Raw genomic sequence first — 25,111 nt, forward strand, 5'->3', positions numbered from 1 at the left:
GTGATAGTACACTACCCTGATTGTATTGTTTTGTCACACAAAATGGATGAACCACTGGCCCAGGGCAAACACCTGAAGAAGAACTTGTGAGGTTACCATAGAAGAGTTTAATGTAGCCCACCTTTAATGTAGCACAGGTCTGGTAGTTTGGCTCCTTGGGTTCTTTGGCCGGTTTGCCATTGACTCACTGGGTGGCCTTGGATAAATCACTTAGCCACTGTCTGCCTTATTTTGTATACATACCTTACAGGAGCACTGTGTACATAAAAGTGCTTTGAGAGCCTTAATAAAATCCCTCTATAAGCACCAAGTATCAGTAGTCTAAGGAAATCAAGCACTTGGATACAAAGGAATTAGGTGCCTTTAAAATACAGAAGATAACATTAGTAAACCCTGGAACTGTGTGTTACATATGTTCATTGCAGTAACTTAGTAAATTAATTAAATATATGTATATTGATGACAAATGGGTAGTTCATGGTCTGTTTTATTACCGTACATACCAAATGAATGTGTAAATGTAACCTGTGCCTGCTTGGTGCGGCACTCTGTCCCTGTCTAATGGCACCTAGGCCAGTTACAGATTGATGAGTCTGCTGCAGGCTTAGCTAAGAGCCAGATGGCTTTTAGCTCATGCAGTAGAGGCTCATACACTAAGCTTCAGAGGCCCTGGGTTTGAGGCTGTTTGCTGATGACCAGGGTCTGTCTGTCTGTTACATAAACACAGCACAGTGAAAACAATGAGTTAAAGCTTTTTCGTATGTGTACTCTCTGCAGAAAATGGGGATAACTTGAACAGTATGCGGAACAGGTTGAAAAATGCTGATGAAAAGAATTCTGATCTCCTGAGAGCTTTGAATGACACCTTTGGAAAGCTGGCAGCCATTCCTAACGGTAAGTACAAAAAGTGCTGAAGCACTGGGCTCCGCTGTGCTTCACTGTGTCATCTTGCATCTTTTAAAAAATGTGTATAGGTGTTATTCTTTGTCTACATACACTCCATCCATTGGCTGCTCTCTCAGCCACAGTGCCCCTTTCACAATGAATGTACGCTGTGTGAGAGGGAAACTGAACTGAACACAAATGCTTGGGGTTCATTTGCATTTTGGACTTTTAGGGGCTGCCATGTTTTTGTCATTCTCAGATGGCCCACTTCTGGAAGATAGAACTTCTGGAAAGGAGTGATGGTGTACTGTTAGCCAATCAGTCTTTTTCAGAAGCTGTGAGTCCATCCTGATAGTACCTCTTGTTGGAACAGTGCTTCCCAGAATGGTAAGAACAAAGATGATGGCATCAACAAACAGTTCAAAGAGACCTGGGATAAATAACGATCTCAAATTGCCCCAAGGACTCCAGATAGTCTGTATCTAGAGAGACCCAAATGAGCAAGTCATTTTGGTCCATCTATACTTTAGAATACTGCTCAGTCAACAGTGAATCATGGTAGTTTCTGTAAATCGTATATCGTTTTCCCAGCACTGTCATTTGTGAATTAAATAAATGATTGTGTGTCCTACACTAATGGCCCAGCACTTCTTTATATATAAACATTGATATGTGCAGAAATAGAATATATACCCACACTAACGAACTATTGCTCTGTTACCTTAGGACTTGTCTACATGGGGAAATAGCTCAGAATAACTATTGTGGAATAAGTATTCTGCACTAGGTCCCCATATAGACACTTATTCCACTTGAAGAGTTCATGGATTAAGCTAAACTGTACAAAGGCATTATTAGTGCAGAATAAGACTGTCCACAGAAAGCTAGTGTGGAATTGCTTTTGCACTTTTAATTCACACCTTAACTTATTTCACAATCATTTCCCAATGTAGACAAGCTCTTAATGAATGATTGCTCTAGTAATTATTATTTAAATAGCATAAGAGTGTCATCCTCAGCATCTCAGTGGCTCTCAACTTTGTTCTTGCTCTGCCCTGTTTCTTTTTTTCCTTCAACATCCCATTTCACATTCTATACTGTACCTTGTTGCCCTCTCTTTTTTCTCACACTGAGGCCTCTATGACTTCTTGCATGTTGACCCTGTCCCTGGAACTGCCTTCCTGATCCAGTGTGCCATCTGTCCTCACTTTCCTTCCTTAAAATTCACCTCCTTCATTAGCTGTCCACCACTGAGTTCTGCTGCTATGTCACCTGCTCCTACTGTCATGCTTGACCTTCTTCTCCCAATCTGAACAAGGAAGAAAAATAATATTAAATAATAGGAAGAGTAAAACACAACACTGATAAAAATCAGAACTAAACCCAACAACTTCAGAAACAAAACTGTGTGATCCTTATTTGTTGTATCTGTCCTCCATTCCCCACATCTCCTCAGACAGTTGTCTTCTGTCATTACTTGCTGGGCTGTCTTATTTAGACTATAAGTTCCTCAGGACCGGGACAGGCTTTATTCTATTATCATAAAGTGCTATGCAACTTACGGTTCTTTATAACTAATAGCAAAGAGTCTTTCATACTCATTAATATGCAAGAGCTCCATATATTTGATACCTTTTGTGGTGCTAGTAAGGGACAGAGAAATACATTATAACTTCATTATAGTGGACACATAAACTGAATGCTTGTTTATGGTAAACAAAAAATCTCTATCATCTATTTCAGAATGTAGTTTGCTATGCCTGCTCTCTCTAAAGAACTGCTCATTGTTGTTATGAACTGAAAAAATGCCTTGGAAATGTGTACCAAAGAAAAGTTATAATCTATCCATTTTGAGGTGTTCTCGAAGTACGGACTGCACACAAAGCTCCGTGCAAAATTTTTCACCAATTCATTTCATGCATTTTTGCATCTTCCAGATTTCACGTAACTGTAGATACTCTATTTTATTCACCCAGATCCTTGAAATCTTTCATTCAAGAGATTTTGTACTATGTCATGCGCACTTTAGTTAATTTTGTGATGCTACTGCAACAGCTACTGGTGTGCCTGTGTGCAGATAGATGTCTCAATCAAGCAGAATGGACCTCAGAAGGTCGTCGCCCTTAGGACTCAGAATACTAAACATGAAGAAAGCATAAGAAATATGAAGTATGCAATCAATGGCAATGTAGATTAGAGTTAGAGCGTGCTTGCTCTTGGGACAAGGACACACATGCACGAATGGTGTGCTTTGTAAATATGATTCAAACAAAGACTAAAATCTGTAGCAAATAAATGTCAAAGATAGGAAAATGTAGTAAGTTGGTTATCAAACAGGGGAATTAACAAGGAAAAGCAAACAGCTCTAGTCATATCCCTGACTCATCAAAGAGTCAACAAAACAGAATGGCCTGAACTAATACTTCAGGCTTGACCAAAAAAAAAAAAATCTCAGCAGGAATCAAAGTAAGAGGGCAGTTCACTTTAGGAAAAGGACCATATGCTTAGGAATGGGTGTATTTTATAAGTGTGCTGAAAAGTAAGTACAATGTATGCAGTGAATAAATATCAAATTAAAGCAACACAGTGGCCTGAATTTATATTATTCTAAGGTAGATATCACACAAGGAAGGCCAGAAGGAATACTTTCAAACACCTTGGGGAAAAATAGGGAAAGAAATAATCAGATCCCACTCTTTTGCCTGTAAAATATTATTAATAATACTAGTGTTAAAGAGTTCAATTGTATTTCCAAAGCAAAGTTGGCTTTTCAGAACCAGCCCACCCAGAGGGTGCTCTGGGCAGTATCCTTCCTCAAGAAGCAGAATTCCTCCCAGAGTGCAGCCTAAGTGACTTGCCTAAGGTCAAACAGGAAGTCTGTGGTGGAACAGGAGATTGAACTCTGATCTCCTGAGCCTCAGTTTAGTGCCATAGTCACTGAGATTCTCCCCTTTCCCAATCAACAATATCTAATAGCTTCCACAGCATTTTCACACCTAGCACTGAAAATCATCTTGCTCAAAACTTTGTTGCAAAAGGAAAAAAATGCTCAATTTCACAGAAGTTCAGGTAATTTGTCAGGAGCCACATTTTGATGAGAAATATTATTACCACAAATATTTCACTCAGCTGTACTTCAAAGTAACCATAAACTACAGAGCAGCAGCTGAGTTATGTGGATCATGTAGATTAATATTCCGTACTGTCTTCACCAACACATCAAAGTGCTCCCTCATACCATGGGTTCTGAAGATCATCACTTTCATTCTCAAGGTTAATCAAATATTCCTAGCACAGGGAAAGGATCCATAGAAAAATTAATCTGGCTAAGAAGCTATTTCATTCTCTACATTTAAACAGGGCTGGGTGTTCTGGTTTTTTGTTTTTGTTTTTAAAGATACAACTGTCAGGTCAAGAAAGACAGAGGGTCTGATTCTGCCATCTGTATGCATGATTGCTCTGACATTTTGATCTTTTCTTGCCCACAGATACAGCTGCAAAAGTGCAAGCAGCTAAAGATAAAGCTGGACAAGCCTACACCACTGCAAATGATGTACTGGCTAGGATTAAAGACCTCAACCAGAACCTCCTTGGCTTAAAGAACAACTACAGCAAATTAGCAGATGATGTGGCCAAAACAAATGCTGTTGTGAAAGATTCCACCAAGAACAGTAAGATCTTTATTTTGTTTGTATGCTTTTCTCCTCATCTCCCCAAAAGAAAGAGCTTTCCCTGCTGCCATGATGTGATTTATAGCGCATCAATATAGTTTTTGTTACAGTTCAGTACATGATCTTACTAGAGTACACTGCTGTAATAGGAATCTTTTTGTATAGCCTCCATATTATTATACAGGCCTTAAAGATGGAAAAGCCTTTGAATCTAAAGGATTGCTGCTGGTAACATAGGAAGAAAGTCTAGCATCAGCAGAATGAACACATAGTGGATATATTTGCTCCAAAAACTATTCCTTAAATGGATGGAGGCGGGAGAAGAATCGAAGAAGCTATCATTGATTGGAGATTCTACCTCTAGATTCATCAAAGCTTCCCTGTCCACCCCTGTGCTAGGTTAATCAGCTAATGAGTTCTATTAGGGATACACTTAATGACACCTTTTGTATTGATCATTGTCTTCTTTATAGAGCATAAAGGCAGTTCTGAGGCATAATAATTAAAAGGGACTTCCAGTGAGGTTGTTTGCATGTATTTTAGCATTGAAGTGACTCCTGCTATCATATAGTGATGATTGTGTTAGAATTTTCACTGGAAGACCCTTTGTGTTTAGTGGAAAAAGTTCAACAATTTAAATTGCAGCATACTGTATAGTTCAATAAATCCTAGATATAATATCATTTGTTGTGTTCAGAAACATGTTGTCTCAAAAAAAAGACAAAAAGATCTGTCACTTAAAGTTGGAAACCTAAATTAGGTCACATGGATGAGTGATCAGATTGGCAGTTAGGCACCCCTTTATCCTATTTAAATGACAGTAAATCTGCCCAAGTTTGATAACTAAGTTCTAGTTGTGTATTTCTGGCTGTGGGGTGAGTAGTGGGTAATGAGTTTCTCCAAAGAAATCCTGTCCTGTAAGTTACTTGGCTTTTGTGTTTTGCACCCTTTTAAAGTGTTATATTGCAATATTTTCTTTTGTTTCTCTCTCGTCTCTATACCTTGCCTACAGAAATCAGTAAGTGTGTATGTGTGTTTATATAGGCATTGCCTAGGCAATGAGGCATCAGATATATACTATATATAATGCATGAGTGTGTGTGTGTGTGTGTGTATATTGCTATTTTTCAGTATCTGCTGCCTCATTGCCTACTGCAAAAGCTTTTGCATAGTGCCACATTTTGGTGCTGCATTAGAACATTTACTTGTTTAAATGCTGCAACAATGGAACTAAAGATTTAAATTATTCTCACAGGATGTACCATAAGAAATATGCCTTATCTCAAAGTGAGGAGAAAGAGATTAACATAGGAGCTCTCGTTTTTTCTCAAGAACCTGGTGTCTTGTGCCTACTGCGAGGTGAACCTTATATAGCTTTATTGTTCAGTTTGGATAAACATCCAAAATTTGGATATCTGTTTGGACCTTATCCAAACTTTTTGAGGCTGCCTTCCTATTACTGGTTTGCCCCCCTACTATATCAGCCAGACAGACTCTCCTACCTGGACACTAGCTGCCATGCAAGTCAGATGTTTTACTCTACAGATCTTCTAGAGGTTGAGGGAGATTGAGAAAGCTGTGGGACTATTGGATAGCTGTATGTGGGAGGGAATTTCAGTCATTCTAGAACTCAAGAAAAGAGGGAGAGGAGATGAGATCCTTATGTGAACTAATGGAGTTCATCTGAGAGATGGGAAAATATATGCAGTGGCTAATATTCTGTATAATATTTTTAATCACAATTATTATTGCACATGGGATAATCTGAAACTTGTGATCAGGATCAAATTTTTCCTAGTTGTGACCATATAACTAAGTTAAAAATTAATTCTCTAAATTTTGTGCAAATAACTAATGAATGGCTTTTTTAATCCAACATGTTTCATTAAAGCAGGAGTAAAGAAGAAAGGTAAACTCTGAACTTGGAGCTGTATTGTACCACAGTTTTTTCTACCAGTACCAACCTCAGACATAACTACTGATCCATACCTCTACCATATTTTCACATTGCAATTTTAAAATCATGGTCTAAAAACATTCCTAAAATTATTATCCCCATGGTTGTCTCAGGAAGCTGAATTTTCTGGAAGAATTTTCTTGGATTTTGCTATTGGTGTTTGTGTCCACTCTATCAGACTCTCCCTTCTAAACTTCTGCTTTTTTTTTTCATATGAAGTTGCTGATGCAGATGCCACTGTAAAAACCCTAGAAAAAGAAGCAGATCGGCTACTGGATAAACTCAAACCAATCAAAGAACTTCAGGATAATTTGGGGAAAAACATCTCTCAGATAAAAGAACTGATAAACCAAGCCCGGAAACAGGCCAATTCTGTAAGCACTTCTTTTTCAGTAACTCTATCTTGTGGGTAGTTTGTATCCTTTCATCCAGCAAAAGAAGCCATCCCAGTCCAAAATACCTATGGCAAAGACTGCAGTATAAATATCTAGGAAGACAGAAACCAGGATACCTGATGTCTGATTTTTCCCTCTGGTTTGCTCCTCATTTACAACACAGCCCTCTTGCATGAGGAATACCTATAGGAATGTTAGTACTATGGGACAGTTGGGGGGGGGAACTTGGATAAGGGTACAGGGAGGGCTCAAAGAGGAGAAAATACCCCTCATTCGATAGTTGTGCACAAATTAATACTGAAACAATACCAAAAAGGTGTTTTCTGTCTCAGCATGGGTATAGGTATTTAAAACCTCATTTTGTAGGAGTTCCATTACTTAAGAAACATGTGGGTTTGGCAGCAGCAGATTTGGCTGCTCTTTGGACCCTGGTTGGACCATCTCAGGCTAACTGAAAATGTAGAGTGCACGCGCTTTCTCATTTTCTTGATATTTACTTCTCCTGGTAACAATTGAATAGGCTCCTGTGCTTGGGTTATGAGCATATTTCCTTACCTGGTTACTGAGTCCCAAGTCTGTATCTCCCATGTAATTATATTTTTAAACTCAGGGATCAACTAGTGATGATAAACTTATTTGGCTTCTGACCTGCAATAATCAAGAAAACTTAAAGAAAATCCTAAGAGATGAACATTCAGTTAAGCTCCTGTATAATTCAAACAAAACCAACATACTGGAGCACAAATGGCTGAAAGGAACATATGCACAATAATGGAGCACAATAATGACATGTCTGCTCCATCTGATAAAGTGCATTTTGTATTCTCATAGAAATGTAGGTAAGACAGAAGGGCAGGTTCTTCTTCATCATCATCCTTTTCTCCTACATAACATATTTCATCCAAAGACTTCAAAGTAGTTGGCCTCTCAGCCAGGGGCGGCTCTAGGCATTTTGCCGCCCCAAGCATGGCAGGCAGGCTGCCTTCGGCGGCTTGCCTGCGGGAGGTCCCCGGTCCTGCGAATTCGGCGGCAGCCTGCGGGAGGTGCACCAAAGCTGCGGGACCAGTGGACCCTCCGCAGGCATGCCCCCGAAGGCAACCTGCCTGCCACCCTCGCGGCAACCGGGAGAGCGCCCCCCATGGCTTGCCACCCCAAGCATGCGCTTGGCGTGCTGGTGCCTGGAGCCGCCCCTGCTGTCAGCATTTCTGTACACTACTGTTATCCTTATTCTATGGATGGGAAAGCTAACATGGAGTGAAATTAAATGACTTGCTCAAATTCACATAGCACTATGTCTGAAGGGCCAGAAATGAGTCTGGATCTCGAGATTGTCTTTGCTAACCAGTAAACCATGTTCTTTTACCGTCCTTGATCTTTTATCCTTTCAATGTTTTTTTTTCAGGTTCATAAAAAGCTCTCATAAAACACATAAATGGTTGCAATCATGCAGGCTCCTAAACCTTTGTGAATGTAGCATGATATATTTCAGAATAGTTCAATTTTATAAATTAGTATTTTAAAACTGTCTGGAGGCTGCAATAGGACCCTATTATAAGCGTACACTCCTGAGACAAATATAGAATACAAATATCAGTTGATTAAAACTAAATGATCCATGAACGCAACAAAACTTTTAGTGCCCCCCAAAACATATCTCACACATGACACATACAGACCCTATCCACTCCTCTCTGCTGCCCTTAGTGAGGTACTGGGTTCCCTCAGTTCACCAAACCTGAATTCTAAGTAGGCCCTGATCCAACGAGTAACTTCACAACCTACATAACTTTAAGCACATAAGTAGTAACAATGACCTCACTGAGACAACTCACATGCTTAAATTTATGCAGGTTCTGCAGTGATTTTCAGCATCAGGGCTTTAATTCATTTCTGCACCCGGAAAAGACATTTGACTAGGAGAAAGCAAATAACAATGTTTGTTTGCTTGCTTTCGGTGCCAAGAATCCAGAAGCCATTAAATGATCCACGTAATTACCGTGGAATTTTTTCTTTAGTGTGTATGCCATTCACCTTAATACCCCATGAGTTGATCATGGTTATTAATATTACAGTCAATGTCAAAGGAACTTATGATCATCACTAATAGATTATGATATTTAAAACTTAACAAGGATCCATTAAAATGGAACTAGCAACATCTGACAGGAAAAGGAATCTAATCTTAATATAAAACAAGGAAACCTGGAATATATAGTGGTGAAGAATGTCTCAGTTGGAGGCTACTTCAGAACTATGCAGTTATGAAACCAGTTATTGGTAGAAAGTGCTTTGAGATCAACTGATGAAAAGTGCTATATAAAAGCTAGGTATTATTACTATTTATTATTTATTAAATAGAGCAGCCATACAAGTCAAGATGGTGTCTCTATTATTCTTTTATCTAGCCAACTTTTTAATATCTCCACCACCTGAACTACCACAGCTTCCCCATTATCTACTGTAGTAATTCTTAATGTAAAATAAATTTCCTTCTGCTGTCATGTCTGAATGCCAGGTAAAACTCCCACTGCCCTTGATCACAATCCATCCTCCCAAACAAGGAAATCACATTTCAGTGTTCCAGATACTGAGTGGCAAGCACCAATGCCTACTCCTCAGTAATACGCGTGACACAGAAATGAAACAAAAGCACAATCTGATTGCACTTATTCTGAAGCCCCATAAATTTTCTCTGGAATAATGAGCTGCAACTCGGGTTCTCTCTGCTATGTTTTCTTTGAAGATCAAAGTCTCTGTGGCTTCTGGAGGTGACTGCATTCGCACGTACAGACCGGAAATAAAGAAAGGAAGCTACAACACTGTCATTGTCAATGTGAAGACAGCAGTAGCTGACAACCTTCTTTTTTATCTTGGAAGTGCCAAATTTGTAAGTGTGGTTTCAGTTTTCCCTTGTCAGAGTTTCTCAATCAAACTGGATCACTGACATACAAAAAAGAGGAGATTGTTTCTTCCCAGAGGCTTCAGAGAAACAGCATAGAGCCTGGGAGTTTTACTGGTTCACTAGTTAGTTACTGTTTCTCATAGAAGAAGCAAAAAATATTGCCTTTTATATTAATGTAAGTTTTTAGAAATAACATAGGTGGCAAATATTTTGTTTCTAGCTAGGAATCAAATCTGCAACTCCTATATGAACTGCATTAAAACTGTAAGAACTGCCGTATGATGGGGGTGACTTTTGGTTTGTTTCTCATGTATTTTCCCTTGGAAATGAAGTAGATAATCATCTTAAATCTGTCAAAGATCCTGCTTAATATGACTTCAAGTCAAGACTATAACTTCAGGAATGTGTAGTGATAAAAGATTCCATTTTCCGTGAGCCCTCCAGCAGACAGGCTTCTAGAAACATCAATAATAATTCAATAATGGAAAAAGTGTTCTTTTCCTAACATCCTGAGCTATGCGTTATTTTCCTACTATAAATGAAGATTTAGGATGGCAGTGTGTATTAACCTATAAAACACTTGCATTTTCCATTGTAGGATTGCCGGCCAAATGAATGTTTGTATAGTATTTCAGTTAACAACTTGAGAGACAGTCAATGATCCAGCATTGTGTGGACACACATCACTTGACAAGATGGGAACCTGAGGCTAAGAGGTGGAGGTCTGAACTTAGGTCTCTCATGGGAGTTATTGTATACATTTTGTTATGTGAGCATGGGTCTCGAGGCCCATTAGGTTACTAATGATCTTAAGAAGCTTGAAGGGGTAGGGATTTACAGGGATTGTTCTAATCCAAGTATTTGATTCCTTATCCCATAGATTGTTTTTTGTGTCTTAGACTGACTTCTTGGCCATAGAGATGCGTAAAGGCAAGGTGAACTTCTTGTGGGATGTCGGATCTGGCGTTGGACGAGTTGAGTATCCAGATCTGACCATTGATGATGCATTTTGGTACCGGATTGAAGCCTCTAGGCAAGTACTCAATTAATTTGCAAGCTTTAGTTCTTACCCCAAAAAAATGATGAAACTGAGCAAGCAATCTGTCAGGTCCACTCTCTCCAGAGTCACATTCTTAAATACAGCATTAGTAACAATAGTTTTAAAAAAGAGGTACCTTTGATGATGATAAATATAATCCAGTTTAATGGATTTTTGAATCTGTGTCCAATAGTCCGTTATCAGAGAGTTTGTAACCAAAGAGATTATAAATGTGTTACAGTGTGTCTCTCTGACTGCTATTGAAATATATTACGCATGTTTAATGTCCATAATCTTTTATCCATGTACTTCTTTGCCCTTCCTCCTTCAGTCCACACAAAATCCAACTACTAAAAGCTCCCCTTTTTTTACTCCTCATGTTATAGCCTCTTGTCATCTCTTTAAGACCCTTCACATATTTGCCCCTCCTTCCTTAGCCACTCTTGTATTTTATGTGGGTGCCCCCAGCCCCCTATTCTGTCAGTGATACCAGTCTTACCCCCATTTCCACTTCTCTCAAATTCCTCTTTGTGCTGGGAACACCTTTCCTCAATGCATCTGTAAGACAAACTCACGCCTCTAAACTTCTTCTTATACAGGGGCGGCTCCAGGCACCAGCATGCCAAGCGCGTGCTTGGGGCGGCAAGCCATGGGTGGCGCTCTGCCGGTCGCCGCGAGGGCGGCAGGCAGGTTGCCTTCGGCGGCATGCCTACGGAGGGTCCACTGGTCCCACGGCTTTGGCGGACCTCCCGCAGGCTGCCGCCGAATTCGCAGGACCAGGGACCTCCCGCAGGCAAGCCACCGAAGGCAGCCTGCCTGCAGTGCTTGGGGCGGCAAAATGCCTAGAGCTGCCCCTGTTCTTATGACACACTTCTACCATGAGGCCTACAAGAATTTAGCCAAATAACTGTGTGTTGGTAGACAAGAATTTTGGGATCGATTATCTAAAAAATGCAGTTGTATGTGCTGTTCCACTCCCCTATTTTTTGTCTGTTTGCTTATCAGAATGTAAGTACTTCATGTCAGGGTCTGTCTCTTCATGTGTGTGTGTACACTGTACTGTGGGCACTACTATAATACAAATAAATATTGATAATAATGTTTAAGAAGTTACTCATTAGCACAGAATCATTTTAAAAATGTTTAAAAGTTAAAGGCTATTCTTGCACTCAAACTGAAAACTATATTTTTCTCTCTGGCTTTCAATGAATTGTGTCTTTTCAAAACCTCTTGGTTTGATGCGGTATTGGGAATGGATGGCCTGTCAAATCCCAGTACATTGATTCTTACTCAACATGCCAACCTAATAGGCACAACGCCCCTTCATGCTGAAAACATTTGAAAAGATGTGGTTTATGAGAAATCAACATTAAAAATATTTTGGTCCATTTAAACAACACAGATTTTTTACATATTTTGAAAAAAAGCAAGCATTGAATGTTTTTAATTTTAAAAGTTTAGATAAATTAATAGTTGAAAATTATGTTGGCTTCTTGATCCATATATTTGGACGCACTATATTGGTATTTCCCTGAAGTGCATACCATCTGGTAAGGCAATTAAGGGAAAAAAAATAGGTTAGTTTAAAAAAAACTAGATGTGTTTGAATCTCTGTGCATACTATGTATTTACCGTGGCATAGGCACTATTAAAATCTTTATAATTTTTGCGTTGGTAAGTGGGTAACATTACTGCATTTAACATAAGGAACACTATATTTCATGCATAAAGAATATCACGTCAGCACTAATTATTTGCAAAGGGAACTGTAATATTTCAATAGTAAACCATGCTACATGTGTGTACTATGTATATGATGTGTCCTTTTTTTGCTAGTGATGAACAAACCCCTATAATTTTATGTAATATCAGATCAAATGAAATCAAATAAAGAGCATGAATCCTAATTTGAATAAATCTTGTCCCATCATCATATGTTAATTTTACATAGTGTTAGACACACAAAAGATAAAATAGTCATCAAATGAGACAAGAAGAAAAAATAGGAGTTTTAATTTCTATTATGTCCATAGCTTTCAGAAGAGGAAAATGATGTTCAATTTAAACAATTTAATGAAATCACAGAATAAGCCATTCAAAGCAGAGAGCTAAATAAAATTACAGCAGAGTGTCCAAATGCTGGCTCAATTAAATCTTATAGCTGGGAAAACATAAATTGGGATATGCAAGATCTTCATCAGGTTAGTGCAGTCTGAGTTCATACTACACATACTGAAATAGCTGCATGTCACAGTAGTACAGGACTTTCATTTACAGGAAAACTATTTCAGCAGAAAATGGAGTCAGGACATGATATAGACATCCTAGAAATGCACATTGCCTATTAAGCTGTTGTTCGTGATATATAGGGCATTAGGTCTAAAGCAACTGGAACAAACTGCTAAATCAGCAAGGGAAGCAAGTTCAGTAGCACAAATCTGAGGACTGGAGCAGTGTTTAGAAGAATTAGATTATGGAGACACTAGTTGGATTTTTAGGATCAAGATGAAGAACTCAGGACTGGTTTTGAATTCTTAAAGCAGAATTGAGGAAGCACACAGTGAAGACCTTTAATTTGCATCATTATTGTATCACTAAGAGCATTCTTGCCTCCCTTGGTAAAGGTCTCAGACCAATTGCACCAATTTCACTTTCTCACCTTCTGTCTTTACATTTTGGCCAGATTCAGCTGCATACTTCTGAATTTACCTGACACCACTAACAATATATCCAGTGGTGGGGATACTCGCTCCCCTAATGGGCTCCCTGCAACCTCTGAAGCTTTGGGACTTTGTCCGGGGAACAGAGAGGAAGAAGATAGTACACACACACACAGCCTTGGGTCTCTAGGAAGCGTCTAGGTGGGTGTCACTTACCTGAACAAAAGAGCAACTGGAAGAGACTGCTCAGTTGAAGGAGCAGACCAGCACATGCACTGGGGGATGGGGGAAGGTATTTATATCCCACTCCTATCAGCCATAACCCCCTCTTCCATGAAAGCAGCTCTGTAGGTGTGTGTATATGCACAGATACGTACATATACAAATGATCATGTTGCAATTTTAGAATTATACAGCACCTCTCATACAGGGATCCCAACACATTTTAAAAAGGAGCAGAAACTGACATGCAAAGATGACTGAATTGTTCAAGTTCACTCAGCAGAGTGGGGAGGGGATATTCTTTCTCTCATTTTGAGGCAGCATGTTCTAGTGGTTAGAGCAGAGGACTGAGGCAGATTCTAGCTTGGATAATTCGCTTAACTTCTGAGTCACAGTTTCCCAATCTGTTAGATGGGTACAGTAATGATTGCATATGTTTTGTAGAGTATTTTTTAATTACAGTCTAGAAGGACTTTTCTATGTTTATATGTTTAAAGTATGTCTATATATAAATATACATACAGTATGTACATACACATATACAGTATGTATATGTGTGTGTGTGTATCACCTTGAAAACTTAATATTGTTGCAAGTAATTAAACTACAACTTATGTTATTCCATTTGGTATTCCCTAGTGCAGGGACTGTTATGTATATTGTGAGTATGTTATTTACTTGTAAAGGTAAAAACTAATTGGGATAAAAATCCTGATCAATGAAAACACTGAAAAGAAAGGAAATTTACATAAAGTTTTACTGTATGAGAATCATGTTAAACAAGGTATCAATACACAAAGCAGTCAATTCTGTGACACAATCAAATACAATAAAGACTTGATCCAAAGCCCAACAGAGTCAATGAAAAGATTCCCAGTGACTTCACTGGGTTTTGAATCAGGCCTAGTCTAATTCTTGTTTTACTCAAATACTATTTAGATACCACCTCATTATTATTCCTTAGAAATCTTGCTGAGAACGTTGAAACTATGTCTTTTCCAGTAAGGGGAACTTTAACTTTCGGTTTTGAATATTCTTCCCTTGGGGAAGAACAGCTGTAGAAAGAAAGGTTTATTTTAGGCACATACACTTTACTGCCAGCCCACTTTGCTCCTTGTAACTCCCATCTCAAGTGGGTCAAAGAGCAAGTATTTATATGCGGTGCTACAAAAGTTATTCAGATGTTGATGGATAGTGCAAGGTGAAGCCCACTTGCTCCATGCATCTCTTAAGTAGTAAGCATTTATGAATAGTGCAGTGCGCATTTTTCAGATTGTCAGTTACCAAGGTGCTGGTACATGTTCCCCAGTCTGCCAAGTATCTCATAGGAACCCAGCTGTCGCTCAGAAATACCATTCAAATCCTATTAATGTCTCTTATCCTGACAAGTTAGTCAACTGTTCTTCCTTTAAAGCTCACTAGCCAGGGCCGCCCAGAGGGGGGAGCAAGTGGGGCAATTTGCCCCGGGCCCCGCAGGGGCCCCCACAAGAGTTTTTCGGGGCCCCTGGAGCGGGGTCCTTCACTCACTCTGGGGGACCCAGAAAACTCTCGTGGGGCCCGGGCCCCCGAAGCTTCTTCTACTCCGGGTCTTCGGCGGTGGGAGGTCCTTCCACCTCAGGACCCGCCGTCGAAGTGCCGGATCTTCGGTGGCAATTCGGCGGTGGGTCCCGGAGCAGAAGGACCCCCCCCCCACTGCTGAATTACCACCGAAGCGGGGGGCCTCCCGCCGCCGAAGACCCCAGGCCCCCTGAATCCTTTGGGCAGCCCTGTCACTAGCCCTTCTCAAATGAGAGAAAGAGTTATTTAAGGAAGAGGATCTGTTGTTAGCACTTTATTCTAGTTGGAGATCAAAGATCCCCTATGCTGTTTGACATGTGAGAGCTCTTAAAAATGTGTACCATATTCTGCTCAGTGATTTCAGATGTATTGAATTTGGTCTTTTACTCTGGTTTTACTGAATATTGATTTTAGTACATTAGCATTTGAAAGCACCAAACATCTTTCAGTGGCCTCCAAATATGAGTGGCTTTCACCAGTTCCTGTACTGACTATTTCTACCCTTTTAGGTATATAAGCCAAAGGTGTATACATTTTTTAGATAATAAAATTCAGAGTTTCAATGGAAATGAGATTTATATATTTACAGGAGTCTTGCTCTCTTTCCTCACCCCTCTCCAAAACCTTGATTCAGTAGAGTGCCTAAACTCATGTGTAATTTTAAACACAAGAGTAGTTCCACTGACTTGAATGGGACTACTTGCGTACTTAAAGTTATGTACAGGCTTCATTGCTTTACTTTGGATGTGGTTCTGAAGTAAAATATCAGATAGTGCTAATGACAAGTTCTTTCTAAGTGGTAACTCTTAGGTTTACTGCTTACTTCAGCACTCACAGACATCTTTTCTTTTAATGAGAAAAAATTGATTTTATATGTTTAAATCCAGACAATTTTATCATGCTTTGTAAAACCAAAGTAAAGTTTTGATTTGCCAGCTGAGACATGATAAAGAGGTGAGACCAGTGGCTATTTTTCAAGCTAGAAATGCTACCTGGGAAGGCTTTAGGTGAAATGTAATCTTATTACATCTGTCTATCCTGAAACTCCCTTGAATTGGAAATGCAAATATCAGTTCTGGTTTCTGAGAAAAGGTCATTTAGCTTTGCTTGCAAACAGTTAGGGAATTATTTTTTAGAATACAATGGGGTAGCCCACAAAGATACAGAAGATGAATAGCTAAACATTATTCAATTAGCTAGGTAGCAATTCTTGACAGATATAGGAAGTAAGCAGCAATGGGTGAAATGTGTGGACTGTTATAGAAGAAAAAGACAAGTTGTAGTAAACGCAGTATGTTTCCCTATTAATCACAGATAACGTAAGTTAAATATGTTCCATATAACCCCATGAATTCATATTTCAGTCTATTAGGATTGCATAATGATATGCCCATATTAAGAATGCCCATATTATCACGACATAGATCATATGTGAGATCCAAGATCTAATTGTAAAACCAGGGGATTTACCTTTCCAACGATTTTGGCATGAAAAAAACCTCTTAATAATGTAGGAGGTGTTCACTTGTGACAGTTCAAGGTCAAAGGTAAAATCCCAACGGTCATACTTTAGGTCCAGTATTGAGACATTGTTGCAAATTAATAGGAAACTAACCTTTCCTTTGAAATAACCTTTCCATAAGGCTAATAGTCTGTGGGGGAGTTCATACCTTATCGTGCAAAGGTTCATAAAGTGGTTTCCATTAAGTTATAAGTATTGGCCAACAGTTACCACCAATATCTGAGATACTGCATTTATTTTCTACTATGAATACAGAAACAGAAAACACTGAAGAAACTGTTCACAAAGTGGCAAATCATATTATAAAATATAAAAAGACAATTTTAAACACAACAAGGCAGCCATTTTAAACATAATGGGCTTGTGCCTGAGTATAATAAAAAACCAGGGAGCTCCTTTGTGGAGGATGCAGGTCTCCTGCATTACAATGAAATAATTTAAAGGGTTTTGTTATATGATCATCCACTTCAGAGGAATAAAATTAATCAAATACCCCATATGAAGTTCAGAAAGGAATTTGAATCATAGCCTGCTTCATTTATTGTCAAGATACAATTACACTGTACTATTTTGGTCATAGAGAATCTTCACTTTTGATAATTACTATTTTAGTGGGTGAATGCACCATATAATGCATGCATATAGTGAATTTATGCACTGAGGATACTGAGGTGAGAAGAAACATCTGTTATGTGATCAGATTTGGCACTTGCACAGGTATATGAGAGCTAAGAAACCTCTATTGATTTGTATTAAAAACTGAATAATACCAGGTTACAAACTTGTCAAAGATGTCTGGAAAATATAAGGTTTTATTTGTTGTGGTTTAACAGCAGATTTATTTACTTACTTATTTGCTTTGGTCCAATTCCAAGGACTGGAAGAAATGGCACAATTTCAGTACAAGCTCTGGAAGGTCCCAAAGCAACCATCATGCCAAGTACCTTCAGCGCAGTCGCTCCACCTGGTTATACTATTCTGGATGTAGATGCAAATGCTGTGTTGTTTGTTGGCGGTCTAACTGATAAAATTAAGGTAATGTACTTCCTCACTCTTGGTGCATTAATCCTTTGCTTTGGTTATTTACATGGGCAGTGCCTGCTATTATAATTAATGAATGCATATTTATTGTAGTGAAAGCATGTGACTTGCTGGCCAGCACGGGTTCCCTAGTGACTGACCATGCCATGGCAGACTTTTCTCCTTTTGTGTCCCCTGCCAAAAGCCATTTTGTCTCAGTGATAGTCTGCTGCTTCTTGCGACTTGGCCCTGCATCTGGGCCCACCCCATCCAGGGTAGACCATTAGTCGCACAAATAATAGTTGGTCAACTTCACATTGGATCTTCAGTCAGACTCCAGACTCACTAGTCCTTACCCCTGGTGTCAGGTGGTTTCAATAGTCCTTACCCATTCTTAGGGAATTTCAGCCACACCTTTCTCCGTGGGCTGATAGTGGAATCTAGGCCATCCCATTTTACTGGGTTCTGGTCAAGGGACCCTTGAATAGGCAGTCAGTGCCTGACTGCACAGACCTCCCTAGACCACTTCCTACATTTTCCTTTGCCTTAGCCTTTTCCTGGGCTCTCATGTATCGCTCTGTTCTTGGTAAGCCTCCTCTCCGCGGAGCTTTTTAGAACTTTCTGTTAGCCAGCTGGTTCTGCTGCAGAAGGGTTTTCTCCACTAACAGGGCAATCCCTGAATCTGTAGGAGTCTTTCTACTCCCTGCTCACCCCTCCACCAGTGTACAGAATCCAGAGTGGACTCATGTCCTGCTGCTTTCTTTTTCAACTGCCCTGGACTCCCTGCTGCAGACCTATCTACCTTCTGTCTGCCAGCAGCCCAGCTCAGCTCTCTGACTCTAGCGAGTCTTCTCTACTGAGTGAGAGCTCCAGGTCAGTCCTTAACTGAGCCATGTTCAGCCCTTTTAACTCCTTCCTTCTGGCTTGATATCAGGTGTAGTGGGGTGAGGATGATTGTGCCTACAGGCTCTCAACCCTTTCAGTCCTATATGGGGTTGGTACACCCCATCACCTAAACACTGCCACCAAGTTAGGCCCTGTTGTGCGAGGTGCTGTACAAACACACACACAAGCTAAGCTCCTAAAACAATACTAGCCCCATAACAGGGTGTATTCATTCTACGAATTTATGTCCTTTCCACCAAGTCTCTTCTTTTTCCTTTCTGTATGCTAATCTGCTTTTTGCTTTATCTTTCTCTCATTTGGACACTGGTATGTTCCGCCTAATCTTTTCTAGAACCCCTCTTCTTCCAGCTGCTGACATTTTCTCAGTGTGTCTGAGACATCTTCCATTCTTCTTTCTGTTGGCTCCTCCTCCTAGTCTTATCCTGTGGGTGCTCCTCTGTATCCTTAGTGCCTCTAGCTCCAAGGGATTCAGGATAGGGATCAGGAAGAGAGAAATTAATATCATGAGAGCTGTAAGAAGTTATTTTTTTGCCTACAATAGAAGGTGGTGCACAATATTTGCAGCACCTGGGTTGCATTGGTAAGTTACCAGGAATCCAAGGGCTGCACTTAACTTAGATATAAATGGAAGTGAGATTTATTCTGACTAGAGATGGTTGACATTTTTCTACAGTAAAAATTTCCCAACAAAATAAGTATTAAAAGAAGTATTAATTAAATTAAGAAGTATACATTTTTTGTGAAATAATGTTTTGCAGGAAAAAGTCATTCAATGAAATTTTCCAATTTCCAGGAAAACTTGAAATAATGTTTAGTTTCAAATATATTTTTACATTTTGAAATGGCAAAAATGTCAATGTCTAAAAACAAAATATTTAATTTCAGTCAAAAATGTTGAGATTTTTTTTATTTAGACATTTCCAAACTACAAATTTTCAGAACTTTGTTTCACTAAAATTTTTAATATTTCAACTTTTTGGGATGAAAGCAAATGTTGAAATATCAGAATTGCTCGTGGGATGGAAGTTCTGTTTTCTGAAGTCCTAATTCTAAAATATGCAGCTAATTGCTATTGTTTTTTATGTATAGAGTGCTGTAAGTGCATGTTGTAGGCTTGCATAAATAGCAGCTGTTTAACATAACTCTGAATATCAGACATTTGACAAGCATTTGTACAAATTCAGAAAAATTATTTTAAGAGATTTGGATTGGAGAATTGTAAGTCAATCCTTATTGACTGAACTTTGATTTAAACTCCTTCTGCTTTACCTAAAATGGCTCTGCAAACAACATGCAAACTTTATTCTTCTTTGAAAGTTTTCTGAGCTGTTGATCAAATAAATCTTGAAGCTTCTTCTTGAATCATTAAGTGGAAAAAATAACTCACCGTAAGTTCTTTATCATTTGTTTTCATATCAGAAAATAGGAAAGGCAATTCCACTGAAGATGTCTGAAAAAAAGTATAGTGACAAACAACAGCCTTTGCTACCCTCTCTCCCCAGGCTTCCCTAGCAGCTGCAAATGGCGGCTCTAGCTTGCTTTCCCAGCAGCTGAAAAGAAAGATTTAAGCTTCCCCTGTGAGCCACAAACAAGAATCCCTGCAGCAAACACCCAATAATAATATTCTGCCAGCTACTAAGAGTCCAGAGGAGGCTTCAAACTTGCAGAGAGTATTGAACCTTCCACAATTACCAGCTGCTGAACCCCTGCCAAATCTATCTGGCTATTTAGCACAGCAACTCACTATCTTTCTTCTCTATATTCTGCTCCTTCAGGGAGAGAGAGTGAGTGTCCAGAGGCTACAGGTGGTACAGCAGACACCTAATATGGCTTTTTCTCTAGTATCTAATTTCTATGGTGTTTGGCCACGATGGATAAACATCATAGCTAGATATTTCTGCTATAATGCTCAGCAATAACATATTTAATAATGTTGTGATGCCAATGCTCATCATTAGGCTTCAGAGTATATACTTCATTGAGATGCATGGAGACAGTACTCAATTTTCAGAGACATAGCCATAATCATCAAACCCCCAATTAGACACAACTAAATTAAAGTCCGTAGAACTGCTTCTGCCTGTACCAATAGTAAATTTGACCCATTGTGTCAATCTGGCTACAAACGCAATTAAACAGCAGCACATCTGGGTCAGATCACAAGGGCTAGGACCCTGGTTCAGATAAGCATTTAATCATGTTCGTGCTTAAGTCTTTCCCTATGCATTAACTTAAGTCCTAGGGACTTAGATGGGGATTTCAGCATGTTTAAATGAGTGGTGCTTTCCTGAATTGGACCTAGAAGTTTAATTTAAAACAAATCCAATGTTTACATTCTGCCAGAACTGAAAAGCCATCAACAGACTTCAAGAAGCCCCTCAGCCAGCATATTTGGCCTGTCGGCCAAGAGTGGTACACCACAGCACTCAAAGCTGCAGCACAAAACTAAAAACTAAAGTTCTGTATATGGTTTTAGTTCATTTCAGATTTTGCTTTTGCGTTATCAAAGCACAAGTGAGTCAAGCACTCACACTAGTTTGTTTTTATTTGTACAGCTCTACCATTTTAAAATGTCTGCACGTATATTTTTGAGCATAAATCTGGAGAGGAAAATATACTCCCAGATTGAGCCTTTGACTTATGTTCCAGCTTGAAACAAAAGTTGATGTCTAGGTTTTAAAGTCTGGAGAATCAGAAGGCTGTTGTGGAAAAGCTGCCACAGTCTTCACTGCAGCTGTGCTATCCGATACAGCTTGTAGAAGCAAAATCACTAGCACTGGCCAAAGGCTGCCAATGCAAGAGGAGTTCATTTAATTAAATAATGTTTGTACTTGGTATTAAATTCTGCAGCAATGCTGTAAAATGTCAGCTGTGTTTCTTTATAGAAAAGATTATTTAAAAGGTATAAATCTAAGAGACCGATATCTATTTGATCAATCATGACTTTTTAATGGAAACTATTGATCTCACTGTACTGAGTAGTATCTTGAGAGTATGCTACTGTCACTTAACTAGGATATCTGCTGTTACCCAATATTCCAACTGCATACAATATTTAATTTTGATATGTTATAGCAATTCTTTATTGATATCATAACTAGTTTAACTTGTCATATATATATTCTTTCCTTCCCTAACGTATTTAATGTGTTCGCTCCACAAAACAGTTAACAAGAATAACTTGCAAATGATGCATTATAAACTATGTACCATATAAAAACTAAAGAAAGGATTAAAATTCTAAAGTAGGATCCCAGAGGGGAAAGAGGTTAAGGGGATCTGGAAGATGGTGAGCCAAGAGAGATTAAAAAGTTCTGGCCCTCAGCAGGGTTCAAATCTGAAAATACAATTGAAAAATAAGTGCTATTGTTTGGTTTGGTTTTTTCCAAGTTAGGAAGGTTGGGATAAGGCAGATGTGCCGTGGAAGCAATTTAGCACTTAACTTAAAGCATGTGCTATCTGAACTGGGGACTCTAACGTCCCAGGCACTCATCAGCATGAGGCATAGAAGTGGAAACCCCAAAGTCAGTCAGACTGAGACAGAGTCCTACCCAGGATGAGATTTTCCAAAGGTTTTTTAATAGATCTAATTTCTTCCCTTGGTAGTGGGGCTATCTTGAAATCAACCCTTCACCTGGCAACCAGGGTCAAGAGCAGCAGTCTGGCATGACTGCTGGTTTTTGAGGTTATATTTAAGAGTCAGAAAAGACAACATTTTCAGTGACTGTACTATATTCTAACAGTCTGTGAATAAAGGAGAATACTATAACCTTGATTTTCCTCTATAAGAGAGACAAGGTGGGGGAGGTAATATCTTTTATTGGATAATTTCTGTTGGTGAGACCCGAAGAATGGCTCTGTTTAAGCTCAACAGCTTGTCTCTCTCACCAATAGAAGTTGGTCCACTAAAAGATATTAGCTCACCCACCTCGTCTCTCTAATATCCTGGGACCAACGTGGCGATAACAACTTTGCAACTTCCTCTGAAAGTAAGTTTAGTTGTTAATTAGACAAAATGAAGTCCTGCAAAAACTTATAGCTTTTCATATAGCAGCTTGTATAAAAAGCTGAAACTATGTGGACATTCATCAAGATCAATGATACTTTAAAAGGCTCTTTCTTGCTCACAAATCTAATATTTCATTTCACTAGGTCTCAGTCTGGGTGATCAGACAGAGTCACAGATTTGGCCCAGGATATAATACAAAATCCCTTGTTGTTTGTGTGTCTCAGCTTCTTTCATATCACTTTCCTGCCCTGCAATGTTTATAAAATGTTCCTTTTCAGTTTTAAAACATTTGTCTTACTTAGACATCATGAAGTTCTCATAAGTAACAGTAAATTCATACTTGTTGATCATTAAAACATTTATGATTACCCCGGGAAATATCACCAGCACATCTAGACTTTCAAATCAGACTCTTCCTTGAAAGTTTTCAAGATGTTCTTCTCCATGTTCTTGCAGATTAATATTCTTAATATTGATAACTGCTTCATAGAAAGCAGCAGGTGCTTGTATGTCTCAAATTCCTAAATGCATAGATTTTAAATCCGCTCATACTGAAGCAAAACTTCAAATGAAATTACTGGTAGATATTTTAGAAGAATGAACTGAGATGAGATTTCTGTGCTCTGTCATTTATTAGCTGAATATAGTCTCATGTTAATTTCAGTTAAATAAAATGAGCAGGACCCCAAGCATTTTGTGTTAGTCTATCTTAGCCTAGTAGGCTTTTGATATTTCAGGGTTTAATTTTGCTTTGTTATGAGTATTTTTTTTAAATTCCAAAATTAAATGATTGTTTCCCCAGGTTTAGCCAAGTGGGTTAGTGATGCTCATTATGCTAACTTGGTTTGTTTCCAGTCTTTACTTTCCTGGCTTTCAAGGACAGAATATAATGTGGAAACAACACATTTACCATATTGTGGAGGAGATTACGCAGTCCCTACCATGATCTGTAAAGGAAAAACACTGATAAACTCTGAAGAGAGTCTTCCATAGGTGGAAGGGTAATAATTATCATGAATACCTGGGGAGGCAGGTGGGGCAGTGGGATCAGGAAGAGAACCAAGAATTACTGTGCCCAGACCTTTTCCCTAATCTCACATATCTTGCCTCTCCAGCCCTACTACCTCCCACACTAGCTCATCTATGCCCTGCCACTTATTTAAAAAAAGAATTTGTGGAGTGAGAATATTTCATTAAAAATCCCCAGTTTCTTCCAGTATTTGCTGTATCCATTAGACAATTATGCTTTGAAGATAGCAGATCACTTCAAGCTGCATTCTAACAAGTTCCGTACTTTCCTGTTTGCAGAAATCAGATGCTGTAAGAGTCACTACCTTCACTGGCTGCATGGGTGAAACTTACTTGGACAGCAAGCCCATAGGACTGTGGAATTTCAGGGACACAAAGGGTGACTGCAAAGGATGTGCTATCAGGTTGGTAATGGACTGGCTTCTTTTTATGTTCCTCACCCTTTATGAACCTGTCTGTGAATATGCCCCATTCTGTTATAGAGTAAAATAGGAATATCTACACCAGCCACACCCCTGTAAGTAAGCAAGTACAATATGGTCTACTGCACATAAATCAATGAATTAAAAGGAATATTAAAAATTAGATTATAATAATGCCAAGAGGGAGTGTGTGTCCCCCATTTCATGAAGGAGGTTAGCGATACCTTCAGTAGAGTTAAGACTAATGGGGAGAGAGTTCCATGATCTGAGCAAAGTAAAATCTTGCTCCAAAAATATTGAAGTTGTGGAAAATCTCCTGTTGACCTTATTGGGCTTTGGATCAGGCTAATACAGAGTAAATCTCATTTCTCAGACACATTGGTGATAATCCTGGACTGCTTGATTGGAAATCAAGAGACGGAATGAAAAAGAATGTTGGGGCTTAGAAATGTGTAGGCAAGTGCAAACTTACAATACGAACCTCGAATTAATCACATAAAATTGCTCTTCTGGAAAATATACTTGAGAGCAACTTGCCATTAAAAACATGGCTATGTGGGAGTTAGAAATCTAAATCGAATGTCCTTTTTTACATGTAAAAATGGGGGAACAGCATACATAATGAAGCATTTCATGAGGACCTGTGCATGCCAGTTCTTTGCCTCTAGATAACTGGTTCAAATCTAGATGAACTTAGTAGTGGCCAAAATCCACTGGTTGTCTGTCTGACAAGAGTGGGCAAGAATCCACATCACAAAAATCACCACCATAGTAAGTTGACATTAATTGTGTCTTTTGTTGGAAGTCTCAGAAGAGAAGCCACTGTTTGAATGGCAAGGGAAATTGAACTATCTTCTCCCTGATACATGGTCTCTTCTTAACTGTCATGACCATGGTGTGGGCGGTCTAACCTAG

General features: G+C 39.0%; 1 protein-coding gene across 1 annotated transcript in view; it reads left to right on the forward strand.

Moving 5' to 3' along the window:
• LAMA2 (laminin subunit alpha 2) overlaps positions 1–25,111 on the forward strand; it is a 407,250-nt gene that overhangs the window by 341,257 nt on the left and 40,882 nt on the right. The window contains exons 43-49 of the mRNA XM_045010304.1: positions 778–894; positions 4,374–4,556; positions 6,733–6,887; positions 9,652–9,795; positions 10,710–10,843; positions 17,686–17,845; positions 24,054–24,178. Of these exons, the coding sequence (XP_044866239.1) occupies positions 778–894; positions 4,374–4,556; positions 6,733–6,887; positions 9,652–9,795; positions 10,710–10,843; positions 17,686–17,845; positions 24,054–24,178 (1,018 nt within the window). The remainder of the gene's footprint in view (positions 1–777; positions 895–4,373; positions 4,557–6,732; positions 6,888–9,651; positions 9,796–10,709; positions 10,844–17,685; positions 17,846–24,053; positions 24,179–25,111) is intronic.

The sequence above is a fragment of the Mauremys mutica genome, chromosome 3 (assembly GCF_020497125.1).
Source record: "Mauremys mutica isolate MM-2020 ecotype Southern chromosome 3, ASM2049712v1, whole genome shotgun sequence".
Taxonomy (NCBI): Eukaryota; Metazoa; Chordata; order Testudines; family Geoemydidae; genus Mauremys; species Mauremys mutica.